Raw genomic sequence first — 14987 nt, 5'->3', positions numbered from 1 at the left:
TTTACCATTCTCTGAAATGTTGCTGGTGCATTTTTCAAACCGAATGGCATGACTTTGTATTGGTAAAGACCAAATGGTGTACAAAAAGCAGAAATCTCTTTGGCACGGTCTGTGAGTGGAACCTGCCAGTACCCTTTCAAAAGATCAAATTTGCTAACAAATTTTGCATTCCCAATTTTGTCTATGCAATCATCAATTCTTGGAATTGGGTACGAGTCTGTCTTTGAATGAACATTTGCAGCTCTCATATCTGCGACCAATCGGTATGAACCATCAGGCTTGGGAACAAGTATACACGGTGAACTCCATTCACTGCTACTTGGTTCTATGATCCCGGTCTATGATATCATTGTCTAGCATATAATTGATCTCATTTTTGAGATGTTCCATTTTCAATGGATTGACTCTATAAGGATGCTCCTTGATTGGTTTTGTATCACCAACATCTACATCATGAAATGCAGCATTTGTTCTACTTGGCGTATCAGGAAATATATTGTCAAATTTGTGAATCAAATTTGCAATTTGACTTTGTTGATCTTGAGAAAGATGACCTAACTTTGAGTCCAAATTAGTGAGCACATCAGAATTGTTCAATTTTACATTACTAGTATACTCTTTGTGCTCCAGCTCTTTATCCTGGTCAAATGTGACATCAGAATTGTCATCTTTACTCTTGTCTACATTGGCGATTTTGTCTACATCGGCATGTTTGTCAACATTATCAGCATGTTTTACTGTACACACAGGTTTTGGAATGCCACTGTCACCTCTTTTAACATACTGTTTGAGCATATTTATGTGGCATAACTGCCTGCTCTTGCGTCTACCAGGAGTCTTGATAATATAATCTACTTCACCCACTTTTGACTCTACCTCACATGGGCCATGATATCTGGCTTGCAATGGGTGTCCTGGAATTGGAAACAATACTAGAACTTTGTCATCTGGCTTGAACACTCTTTCTCTGGCATGTTGATCATACCATTGTTTCATTTTGGCCTGACCCTGTTTCAAGTTTTCTTTGGCGATATCAGTTGCTCTGTTAAGCCTATGCTTAAAATTGGAGACATAATCCAATAAATTGGTATCTGATTTCTCATTGAGCCACTTTTCTTTCAACAACTTTAAGGGCCCGCGCACTGTGTGTCCAAACACTAACTCAAAAGGACTAAATCCTAAAGTTTCCTGAACAGCTTCCCTAGCAGCAAACAACAACAAGTGTACTCCCTCATCCCAGTCCCTCTGAAATTCCAAACAATATGTCCTGATCATGTTTTTCAATGTTTGGTGGAACCTTTCTAGTGCACCTTGTGATTCTGGATGTTAAGCACTTGAGGTATACTGTTCTATACCTAATTGATACATGACCTGCTGAAATACTCCAGAAGTAAAGTTTGATCCTTGATCTGACTGTATGGACTTGGGGAGCCCCACAAATGTGAAGAACTTGGTTAAAGCTTTCACTATTGTCACTGCTTTAATATTTCTCAAGGGTATGGCTTCAGGAAAGCGTGTTGTCGCGCACATAATTGTCAGAAGGTACTGATTACCTGACTTAGTCTTTGGTAGGGGGCCAACACAATCAATAATAACCCTACTAAATGGTTCATCAAAAGCTGGAATTGGCTTCAATGGAGCAGGAGGTATTTTCTGATTTGGCTTCCCTACTACTTGGCATATGTGACATGTTTTGCAATATTCAGAAACATCTTTTCTGAGAGTGGGCCACCAGAAATGTCTCAGAATTCTGTCATGAGTTTTCTTAACACCAAAATGCCCTGCCATGGGACTATCATGTGCTATGTTAATAACTTCAGTGTGGTATACTTTTGGTACCACAATTCGATGCACTACCTTCCACTCTTCATCGGCAGGTACATCAGGTGGGCGCCATTTTCTCATTAGCACACCATCTTGTTTGTAAAAACAGACAGAATTTTGTTCTGCTTCTTCTAGGGTCAATGCCCTTTGATTGATCTCTTTGAGTTCTGGGTCATTTTGTTGCTCCATAATTAGCTTGTCATGACTTAATGGGTCTCTCAATGTTTCCCCAATTTGTTCATGCTCAGAGGCTGTGTCATGTTGAGGGGTCTTTTTATCCCCTGGAGAAGGAAGTTTATCTTCTTTCTCATTCAACTTTGACACAAAAGTGTCTTCCAAATTGTAGCCTATATGTCATCAATTTGGTTGTCCTCAATTGTTTCTAATGAGGCCTTCTTACTCATTGCCCGTGTCACTGCACATGCAGGAAATATCTCCTTTTCCTCACTATTGTCATCCTGTATGTAAACAGGGCTTATCTGTAACTATTGGGTCAGGAAAAACCTTCCCCCCTGCCAAGTCATTTCCTAGCAACATGGACACTCCTTTGACTGGCAATTCATGTCTAACTCCTATGGTTACAGGACCAGAAACTAAGTCAGATGTCAAGTTAACTTTGTGGAGAGGTACATTAAGTATTTCCATCCCAATGCCCTGGATCAAAGCATTACCAGCTGAACTATCCTCATTAAAGGGCAAAGTTCCTTCCAGAATCATAGACCGTGCACAACACGTCTCGCACAATCTTGATGGGCTTTGGACTACCATTGTCACCAAGTGATACTACTCCCTCTAACACAAATGGTTCAAATTCCTCACACACCTTGTCTGTGTCACCTCCCTTTTGTGGGAATTCTTGTTTTTTAATTTGACTGACTTGTTTCTTTGACTCAAGTGACACTGCACATCCTACAGTATTACTAGCAGTTTGCTGCATCTTGTTTGGCTTTTAAGGTCCGACACGTGGTCACTGTATGTCCTGGTTTCGTACAGAAATTGCAAAATAATTGGGATTTAAATTCAGTCCCACCTGTTGGTCTGGTACCTGAACTCCATGGGGTCCCTCTACCACCAGCACTATGCTGTGAATTAGACCAGGATCTGTGATTGGACTGAGATCTCCTTCTTGTGTACCACCCTGATTTGCTCTAGGTTGGTTTTGGCTGAACCCGTTTGAATAACTTCTGTTATGACTAAATCTACTCGCATTCAACTTGTGCGTTAAGCCATAATCGTCAGCCATCACTTAGCGTTTTAATTTTGCTAGCACTTTCATCCAAATGGGTTTTAATGTCAACGTGGACACATTTCTTGAACTCTTCTATAAGAACCAATTGCTTAAGTTGGCCGAAATCATCTTTGACTTCTTTTGAACCAAGCCACCTGTCAAACATTTGTTCCTTTACTCTAGCAAATTCTACATGGGTTTGATCTGCTTGTTTTCTTGAATCTCTGAACTTTTGTCTGTATGCTTCAGGCACCAGTTCATAGGCCTTAAGGACTGCCTGTTTGACTTCTTCATAACTGTTACACTTCTCTATTGAAGTAGAGCTGAGTAAGTTTCCCTGGCCTTCCCCACAAAACTACTTTGTAACAGTAGGGTCCAATGCTCTGGAGGCCATTTCAAATTTGTAGCTACCTTTTCAAAATGTTGGAAATACTCGTCAACATCTTTTTCTTTGAATTTAGGCACCAGCTTCACATACTTTGTAACATCAAACCCTGACTTTGAGGAGAAACTTGATGAGTATTTGTCACCTAGCTTTGCCAACATTTCTTGTTCAAACTTGTACTTTTCTTCAATTTCTTTTTCTTTCAAATGTGCTTCCATTTGTTTGTCCATTTCTTCCATTTCTAATTTGTGGTGCTCAAGCGCCATCTTTTCTTGGCACGCTTTGTCTTCCATTGCTAGTTTTTGTTTTTCAAGTTCCAATTTTGCTACCTTTTCCTTTTCTTCCATTTCTAATTTCTTGTTTTCCATGTCTAGTCTTTCTTGCTTTTCTTTATTTTGCATATCTAGCTTTTGCATGTCCAACTGCAATTGTATTTTCATTTTTCCATTTCCACCTGAACTTCTAGTTCTTTTAACTTTACTGCATCCCCGATTTCAGTTTTGACCTCTTTTCTTTTGTCCAAAATGGATTCTTCAAAATACTCTTCATCAACCAAAACATCAATCAAGGCATTTTTGATTATTTGTTTTCTGTTGGCTTGCTTTACATCCAATTCATAGTATTTTGCAAATGCTAATAATGCAGGTTTCTTCAACTTATCAAACTTCTCCCAATCTATAGTTTCAAGAAACTCTTCTGCTTTGAACTCTGCCATACTGTACTTTCACTTTTAAGACTGAGTAAATTAATGTCAACTTCAGTGTATATCCCGGACGAGCCCCCAATTTTGTTACGAGTCGCACTTGACTCAAGGCCAAAATCACCTTTTACCCGAACTCACACGAATGCACAACACAAATACACTGTTTGATTATGCTAACAAAATCTAAGTCTTTAATTGAAAGCACGTTATTATTGGTACAATATATGACAACAAATGCACATACACAATAATCAAATATAATCACTCTTTAACTATTTAGTACTTAGCCAGCATTCTTCTTCTTGGTGATCATAAAGTTCTTGCAATGTTCTGGACGGCTGATGTATATATCCTTAATCACTTGTCCTGCGAAAATCAGCAAAGTCCTTTGTACACTTGCATTGATAAATCCATGCGTATAAAATCCTTATACGAAAATGGTGCTCTCCAAACACGTTTATAACTCCTTGCGCAGTTCTCCTATACTAAACTCCTTGCGCCGTTCTCCAATACTAAACTCCTTGCGCAGTTCTCCAATACTAAACTCCTTGCGCAGTTCTCCAAATCTCTTTACTCCTTGAGCTGCTTTCTCCAAACAAGAAAGGGGATTCCCTAAAATGTCTCATAAAATAGATTTTAATTGTAAACAAAGATAATCAAATTAAATTACTCAGGGCACATCACAGTGCTAAATAACTTAGGTCATTTTCGTACGTCTAATATGTGTAATCATATGTTAACGCTTTTAACGTTCTTATAACTTTTCTTTTGCTCATCGGATTCGTTTGATAGGTGAGGGAGGGTGCTAGCTGAGTAGTATTACAGAAGCCATTGTAGGAGTGGGGTGCATTGAATAGGGGTGTGACTGAATCCTGTATGTGTAGTCTGGAGTTACGTAAATAAAATATTGTTGAAGATAATGAAGACAAATTCTACGTATATTATTTAGATGCACTTCTGCTTGTAAAAGATACTCTGACGGTGGGGTTCTGCCCCACGACTTGCCCACGTCTCATACAAAAATTGTGTTCCCATTTTTTGGAACTGGTGTCAACTCGGCCACCTGACTTTCATAATCAAGTCACCTAGCTAACCAGGTATTTATTTTAAAACCACATTGAGACCTTTCACGCTCTTGGCAATCGGCCGTCCAGCCACACACTTGAGGAACACTAGTTAAAACATAATATTATCAAAGATATTCCATAGGGAGTAGTTTTCCAAACCACAATAGCTTTAAGCCATTGTGTGTGTCCAAGGCCATACTAGTTTTGTATACGCGCTAGAGTGAAATGGCGATTCCTTTTACCATTTGCCCTCCTACGTTAATCCAGATAACAAAATGTTAATTTTAAGTCTCATTGCAAATGAATTTTTATTTTTACTTTTCGGATTTGGCTTTGAGTAATGGTGACACATACCATGTTGACAGTAAAAAAGAAAATTCTATTCCAGACACCATCAAAATGTCAAACTTTGTATTTTTTGTATTATTTTTAAGTAATTAACGGCAGTTTCTTTATTCAACATCATAACAGGTTCATACTTGACAAATTTATAGTGAATGAATAGACTTTCATTAAAAATAAAAAAACACCAAAATTACTCATGCCTAATTTACATAATAATATCATGAATACATAATTAGCTGTAATTAGCTAATTTGCATAATTAATTACTTTTTGTGTATTTTTTGTTATCAATTGAAAGAACTTCGTATACATATGTGTGCAAAAAAACCCGTACCCTGATATCATGTACGGTTTTCCACTGGCATCAATTTTGCATATTAATTAGCTGAACATAGTCATTTTTCAGCTTTAATTTGTCTGCAGATTGGCCGAAGTTGCTAAAATAGTACATTTGGTTAATTTATTATAATTATTCAATGATAAATTTTAATTTTGTTTTCTTTAACGAAGTCAGGAAAGATAGGCATTTAACCTGTGATACTTAAATTAACGCTGCTTTTTCAAGCAAGCGTCCAAATAAACCGTCAAAATCTCGGAATGTGCCAATTTTGTCATTGCAGCCATTTTGTGGCAGGTTTTTATTCCATTTACGAGCATCGTTAAATTGACACTACATCACAATGCATTGACCGATTTCAATTCCGTTTTTTTTTTTTTTATGCTTTAATAAAGCTCATTCATGTAGAAACATTAAATAACGTGTTTCTGCTGCGTTTATTTTTGATGTGATATGCCTACTTATGACGGGGGATAAACTTTTCCAACCCATCCCATCCCACCAAAGTACTAGTATTTATGAACACTCATTAGTGAAACTTGTTTAGTGAAACTTCTGAAGCCTTCAGTGTTTCAAAATCCACATTTGAAAGGGGCTACTTTGAATAAAAACATTTATTTTCTTTAAGTTACTTGACCGTATGAAGTCCTTGCTACAAACTTAACATTTGATAGGATTCTCTTTCATGTGAATACGTTTGTGTGCTTTCAAGTTACTTGACTGTGTGAAAGCCTTGTTACAAAATGAACATTTGAAAGGCTTCTCTCCAGTATGAATACGTTCATGTGCTTTCAAGACATTTGAACGTGTGAAACCTTTGTTACAATACGAACATTTGTAACGCTTCTCTCCGGTATGAATATGTTCATGTCTCTTCAAGTCACTTGACTGTGTGAAGCCTTTGTTACAAAATGCACATTTGAACGGCTTCTCTTTAGTATGAATACGTTCATGTGCTTTCAAGTGATGCGACAATGAAAAGCCTTTGGTACAAAATGTACATTTGTAAGGTTTCTCTTTAGTATGGACACGTTCATGTCTATTCAAGTGACTTTTATCTGTAAACCCTTTGTTACAAAATGTACATTTGAAAGGCTTCTCTTTAGTATGGATACGTTCATGTACTTTCATGTCACCGGAATGTGTGCAGCCTTTGCCACAAATTGTACATTTGAAAGGTTTCACTTGAGTGTGAATACGTGAGTGAATTGTTAAATTACCTGCCTGACTGAAGCTCTTATTACAAATTTTACATTTAAAAGGTTTCTCTTTGGTGTGAACACGTTCATGTACGTTCAAGTGACTTTGGTGTGAGAAGACTTTGTTACAAAATGTACATTTCAAAGAGGTGGATGAGGCTACAACTTTCTTACAACTGGATATAGAAACAGGTTCACTCTGGAGAGAACATGACACGTGATCCTTTCCACTGATCCGATCCTTTAATTGTGTGTCACCAAAGTTCTTCAGCTTAGAACTCTTTTTTGTGTCTGTTGAGGATTGCTTCCCATCTTGGCATTTCCTCTTGACCTGCGTGGATTGTGGAAAGGAAACGGGTTCACTCTGGAAGTCACATGAAACATGATCCTTTGCACCTATCCGATTCTTTAATTTTGTGTCACCATAGTTCTTCAGCTTAGAACTCTCTTTTGTGTTCATTGAGGTTTTCTTTCCATCTTGGCATTTCCTCTTGACCTGCGTGGATTGTTCATACCTACACATCATTGCTGCTCTGTCTTCGTTCCTCTGCCTTGCCTCCCTCTTTCTTTGTAGCAACATTTTTCTACGAAGTATGATTCTTTTCGTCTTCTGTATCTTGGGAATAGGTACATATACCACTGTGCTCTTGTAGTCATACCAGTAAGGGCGAATCCGCATTTCATGATGCCTTATATGGAACAAATATCTGAACACATCGTTGTAGAATCTTCTTCCACAGTATTGACATACGTGGGGCATAAGGTAGTCCCACTCTCGTGGACGTCTTTTAACTCTATTTGCCATTGTCTCTAATGTAATGGAATATTGTGAAACATATGAGTACTATACTACAATACAATACAATACAATGTATTTAATCGTATATCCAGTGTCCACTGAACAATACAAATACTAGTTCCAGTAACTGTAACTCGGTAATCTTTATTTAACATTATGACATTATCTGATTTTTTATGGGCCGATGAAGAAGCGAAAGAAGCCAATCCTCCGCAGCATGTCGAACGGGCCCAGTAAATGTCAGTATGTTGAAGGATAGGACCGAAGACATGCAGGCAGGTCTATACAAATACCAGCCAATTATCAAAACAAACAAATGAACTTGTAAACTTGTCAATGTATCATCTGTAACAAAATCTAGTTGAATGACTCTCAACCTGTGCTACAAAGGTTGTATGCACATGTGTACATAAAAACATACATGTACATGTACTACACTCGGTCCGAATTTTGAGCCATAAGTCATACTGCAGTTACTGTCCGTTTTCCTATACACAATACACAGTGCTCTCACCATTGACGCGCGACCTTTACAAATAGTGTATGTTAGAAGTATATTGCATTTGCCTAGTTAACATCACTGTGTGAAAAATAACCGGCCAATATTTAAACTATTCTCCAAACTTCTAGCAAATATATTTCTCTAACATGACCTAAAATTACAGCTAGGTTAGATGTTCAGAAATAGTCGCATATTCGTAGAATATGAGTGAGGGCAAAGCTTAGCTAGCTCATAGCTAGCCAACTCCACGTGTTAATTAAATGGAGATTTGACCGAAAATATTGAGCTATATTGGTAACGGACCGCTCCGTTCTGAAGAATGCCAAAAAAAAACGGTACAAGCTACATTTAAACTATTCTATGAAATTCTAGAAAATATAGTTTTGTAACATGTCCTAAATTTTTAGCTTTGGAAATAGTCGCACTTTTGTGTTTTAGGAAGGATATGTAAACGACAGATAGGCCTAACACCAAAAATATGAAGAAATTATTTCCAAACCGTGTTAAGTAAGTCAACAATCATTATGTTGCTCATTTTCAAGAATGCTGGTTAACAAAAAGCAGGCCATTGTCTCATTTCGTGAACAAAGGTCCACATACCATTGTTTCCTTGCGTTTCCTTTATAATCAGTTACCAAACTGAAGCTGTATTATAGCACCTCATAGCGATATCGCACATATAAAACAGACACATGTGCACATCAACCAGAGAAGATCCGATTTAATCAGTTGAGCTGTTTCAATGAGTGTTATCTTGGTTTAATAGCTTTTAATGGGGTTTAAGTCCTGCAAAGGTCGAGATGAATTCTACTGTAGACATGACTGCATCATGGTGAACTAGTCTGACTAGTCATATACATTGATCGACATCTACCTTACTATCCACGACGCGACGAGACGACACGATAGTTTACTGTGTGGATCATATACTGATCATATATATCGGTTGTTCATATCTTTTCGAACAACATAATATGACAGGCCTATTCATAAAAGAACACAACAGTGATAACACAATTATTACCTCGATTGCGGGAATCTCAATACGCTTGGTTTAATTGCTTAATTGCCCGTGAGATATCACGAAGCGGCTCTTCGCTTAAAATTGTTACAACACAACAACCAGTCACCGGCTATTATACATTATGCAACAACTATGCGGTACTTTTATATAGTTTCAGTCAGCTCGACCAAGCTACAGCTCGGCCCTTATCCATTCCACCCTCGAGGCATAGGCATACATTGCTGTGCTTTTGGTAAGGCAAAACAAAAATTATTGGCGTAACATGGTAAATAAGGATTTTATAGATAGATTTATATATTATGTGTGTTTCTGTTTTCGAACAGGCCTAAAAAGATAGGTCTACTATTTTTATGTTATGCCAATAATTTTTGTTTTGCCTTACCAAAAGGGGGACCGTTCACATAAACTTACGGGGGGGGTGGTCTGATGCCCAAAAAAAAAGGCGGGCCCTGAAATTTGTTAACCCTATGAAGGGGGGGTGCTTTAAACATGCACCAATAATTTTGCTCATAGATCATGAGTTTACACTATTTTCATGGGGTTGACGTAGCACAGTGTCGACACCCTATATTATACAGGGGCTCCGGAAGATGTTAAATATTGGGGTGGGGCAATGGTGCCTGGCCAAACTTATTGGGGGGCCCCTGATCCAAATTATTGGGGGCCGAGCCCCCCCAGCTCCCCCGGTTCCGGAGCCACTGTTATATACTGCGCCAATAAAGTATCCTTACATTTGGAAAAATAATCACAATTTCAAAACTGAGCAATATTGGGGTAAATTTGTTTTTGTAATAGATGCACTAACTAATCCTGCACATTATGACACCACATTGAATCCAATGTGACCTCAAGAAGTAAAGTTATTACAAGCAATTGAATAGACGAAGGTCCAGTTTTAAAAGTGACAAAATGGCCTATACAAGGCGCAAAAAGATTCCAACAAGCGCAACAAAGAGACAACACAGTTTCTTCAATGAAGCGTTATTTAAAGCAGTTTTTATTTCAGTTTTACTTCTCTGTACTTTTCATAACTTTCATTTTATTTGTCAGTTCTTTTGTTTCAGTTTTCTTTTGTTCCTGTTGTTTTAAATTAAAGCCAAACGCATAAATTAGCCATTCACCACTCTCAAACCAGATGTCTAGTCTGTGGAGTTTTGAATAGGCCCGTTTGTCACTTTTAAAACTGGACCTTCGTCTAATCAAATGCTTGTAACTTTGCTTCTTGAAATCACATTGGATTCAATGTGGTGTCATAATGTGCAGAATTAAATAGTGCATCTATTAAAAAAACAAATTTACCCCAATATTGTTCAGTTTGAAAATTGTGATTATTTTTCCAAATGTAAGGATACTTTATTGGCGCAGTATATAAACTTAAAGCCATATTGGGCTATTCCAGATAAAACATGCACCCCCCCCCCCCTATAGAGGGCAACGGAAATCCAGATTTTTTGGTGGTCTTTGGGGCTCGGAATTCCAGCCTATTCTACTTATGCTGTTCCAAATTCCAGCCTATTTTGCCTATGCTTGGCGCAAAATTTCCAGATTTTTCCACCATTTTGTTAGTCTGAAGGCATAGAGGGTTTTGGAATTCCAGGTTTATTGTGTTTATCCTTGGTTGGATTTCCAGACTTTTTTGCCTCTGGTCAATAAAATAATCCATATTTTTGTTCATTGAGGTGCTGGAATTCCAGATGGTTTTGTTAGTAATTTGTCTTGGATTTCCAGCCTTTTGTGCAAATAGATATCAGGAATTCCATTCTCTTCCAGGTTAATGCAATTTGTCATTATGTATGTGCATAATGTATGTTGGGGCGTTTTCTCCCCCCACAAGTTGGTGGTACTAGTAGTTATAATCATCATGATTGACAGCCCAAGTGACCATGACAACCAACATTCTTCAGTTCTTGTTGAGTAAGCCCTAATTATTAGTAGGAAAGAAAAGAGGGTACACCAACTTGACGGAAAACAAGTCGCAGGGTGGCGAATCAGACCCTCCCTGCTCAGTTGACAGATATGTTGTGACAAAATTTACAATTTGCATCTCCCTTTTGGCCTATTTTAGACCAAATTGCCGCGCTTTGCGCTAATCTTAGTAAAGCCATTTGAGTGAGTAGATCTGCGACAATCATGTTGCCTTGCCCACAGGACCATCAAAAGGTAAATCCGGCCATATACCAGGTATATGATATACACATTTTAGGCTATTCCAGTTGAAAGACATACACCCTGTATGGAGGACATTACTTTAGTCTCTCACACAGGGGGTGTAGATTCCGAATGAAGTCACCCCCAAGAAAATGGTTGCCCTGAAAATAAGCTGTTTCTTTACTCAATTAATGAGAGTTTCATTGAGTAAAGAAACAGTTTAAAGCAAGTGCACTATCTTAAGTTAATGAAAACAAGTTCACAGAAAGCAAGCACACTTCGCGAGGGGTTTATTTTTGCGGATTTCGCGAATGGAGTTCCATCCACGAAATTAACACCTCGCGAATATATATAATAATGTATTGCAAGTATAGGGCAAAACTAAGCATCGCGAAAATAACAATTGCAAAAATGTTTCTGTAACTCCAAATCGCGACAATAACTGTACGCGAAAATTACCACTTAAACAGTAATTTAGTACGAGCAGAGAAACTCTCTGGACTGACCTTTCACAAGTTCAACAAAAGTCAATACTATTACGTAATTGTTTGTTCATGGGACATAGTGCACACACACTTCATCCATGCAGTACAAAGTGTTATCTGTTTCCAAATTTCCTGTGTGCTTTATTTTAGCAGATTTAGGTAGCTGCCGTATTAATAAACTGAGGGAAAATATTATTCTGTGTATTAAAAACAAATCAACCCATCGTGGCTTGGGGTTTTAATAACAGGTTTAATTTCTGGAATTGATTGATTTTCAATGATGGATACAAATTTTAAGTTTAGCATCAGTTTTTGTTAATATTTTGTTAAGTATTATAAAATGTTGCAAATTAAAAAAAAAAAATTAATAGTATCAAAGGCTACGAAAAAACCCTTCTCTACGGGGCCAACCGACCCGGAATTTGTGTTTTTGAGAATTAAAAAAAACAAACATTTATTTTGCTTAAATCATAGAAAATATGTTGGTATTAAAAATTCTTCAGATTTTGGTGATATTTTAGGGTAATTTCAAGATAGCTCTCTCTAGAAATACAAGTACAAAAAACACCCGACCCTATACTTGAAGTTGAAAGGTCCGCCCGTAGAATAGGGTGGGTTTTTCTTTTTTGTCGCCAAAAATACAATAAATAACATGACACCAAACAGAAATTTTGACAATAATAGTTTTTTTCTGATCATTTTAATGTAAATTGTGACCAAAGTATCAGCAAATTATGATATAGCTAGATTACACATAAATATAAAATTTGAAAGAGGGACTCTAAATATACATTTAAAAATCCAAAAGCATAAGGCCGAGTAAAAAAACAAACATGTTTCTCGTCCGCGCCCTCCTCATTTTTTGAAGATTTTTCAAATTTCTTTTTATATTGTAAATTTTCAGTTATAACTTGTAGAAAAGGATGTTTCAGAAGTTGAAACTTATTTTACGGTTTTGTAAATGCATAATACATCATTTAAGAAGAGTTTTGTGATCACTAGAGGGGTCTACCTCTCAAAACAATAAAATAAAAAGGGCCTCCTCCTTTTTCTCAGATATCAATCTGTATGTCGAATACCCGAAACATGGTGCCAAATACTGGTATTTAGCGTCGTTTTCCAATAAAAAATAAAAAATAAAAAGCCCCTCATTCTCCTAATTTTTAAAAACCCGGACGAGAAACATGTTTTTATTTTTACTTGGCCTAAATCAAGAAGTGCATATTACCGGTATTACTATTATTAAAAATGATTTATATTAAATGATGCTCCCCGTCTAAAAAAATCCGGACATTGAGTTTTTTTTACATGTTTTGCATTTGGAAAATGTTCTATTACAAACCAAAGATTGTCTGAGTTGATAACATCTGAGGGATAGGCCTATGGGTGATTCTCTGAAAAGGGTAACTTTTAAGTCCCGCGACTTTCGGCGCTCATAAAAGTTTTAAAAGCGGATTTTTTTTTTTTTTTGGCTTAGTCATGGACTTTTGTATGTATAAAAATAGTTAAGAACATCCAAGTGGGGAAAATTAATTTCTTGGAGTCAAAAAATTCTTCAATATCTGACGAACCCCCTGAAAGCCCCATGTCCCGATGTCACGCACCGAATTTTAGTGATTTTGTAGTATTTTTGTGAGCAAGTGTGGGAAGTGAAAATTACCACTGACTGGGGTAAATATCATGTCTAAGAAGGTTTAAATGCTTAAAACCACTTCTAAAGTCAATTTTATGGAATAATTCAAAAAATTGTGTCAAAAAATTGCTGTCCCTTGGTTTTGCATCATTGCCGTCACATAGGCATCAAAACGACTGGAGGTGAAGACCAAATATCAGAGGTCAATAATTTGACCCTGTACGCTGCCTTTTACAGACGACGAAAAACATCAACCCAGAATAGGTGCACATTGGCACTCTTTTCCTGCCAATTTTGAGGGTATCTTCAAGTATACACGCGCGTACCTTTATTCAACATCATCTCCAAACGTTTCTGATCAATTTGATATAAGTCTTATTGTTGAAATTTTCCGGAAAATAATGATGGTTGAATATGTCCCACAAGCTGTTGTGGTGATATGTAACACGTGGGTAAGCTTAACCCTGCTATTAATCGTAAGCAATGTCTGAACCATCATCTCCGCTACATCAGTTGGCGTCACAATTTGCCGTGGCGGAGATGATTCTCTATAGGAATTTGTGTAGAAATATCATATCCGTCACATCACCATCATCTCCATCACATCACCGGATCTTGAGATACAGCGAAGTCCAGTTTAGTTTATCAGAAAATGCTTACCAATTCTAATCCTTCTCATCTGTATGAATTTCATTTTCAAGTAGTGTGAAAACATTACTGAAATCAAATGTCTGTGACGGAGATGATTCTCTATAGGAATTTGTGTAGAAATATCATCTCCGTCACATCACTATCATCTCCATCACAGCATTGTCATCTCCATCACAATTGTTGTTGACCTTTATTTGACCTTTGACCCAGACAACATGGAATTTACTATTTGGAAATGTAATTGATATTGTATGTGTTTACTATGTCAATAGAAATTTATTTAGTTATTTCAAGCAAAATTATGAATATACTTAAGTTTGTATAAAAAAATACTAACAGACATGACATTTTCCGTACAGCCTGCCTCTCATTGTCCCAACTAAATGACGAAAGTACAAAATCATATTTTTTTTAATGAAAAAAACAAACATGAATCAAGCAACTTACAAGTTATCCATAAAACTCATAATTAAGAGTTTTAACAATTTTTTGTCCTTATTTCCTTTTTTTGGCCTAAATGTGACGGAGATGATGCTCACCTGGCACAACCTGCAGATTACGCCCTCTATAATATAGAGGGCACACTAAAGATTGCGCCAAATATTGTTTTCATGCACTAGAGACTTACATCCTTACAGATATGTAAAGGAAACATTT

The 14987-nt window shown here is 37.1% G+C and overlaps 1 protein-coding gene across 1 annotated transcript in view; it reads right to left on the bottom strand.

The window, feature by feature from the left end:
- The window catches only part of LOC140140587 (uncharacterized), a 51803-nt gene extending 42284 nt beyond the window's left edge, over window positions 1-9519 (bottom strand). Inside the window, 2 exon segments of the mRNA XM_072162344.1 lie at window positions 6522-7896; window positions 9414-9519. Coding sequence (XP_072018445.1) covers window positions 6522-7893 — 1372 coding nt within the window. The 5' untranslated portion in view covers window positions 7894-7896; window positions 9414-9519.
- Window positions 9520-14987: the final 5468 nt, after the last annotated feature.

This window comes from Amphiura filiformis, chromosome 19 (genome assembly GCF_039555335.1).
Source record: "Amphiura filiformis chromosome 19, Afil_fr2py, whole genome shotgun sequence".
Classification (NCBI taxonomy): Eukaryota; Metazoa; Echinodermata; class Ophiuroidea; order Amphilepidida; family Amphiuridae; genus Amphiura; species Amphiura filiformis.
This window is presented reverse-complemented; position numbering and strand designations above follow the sequence as displayed.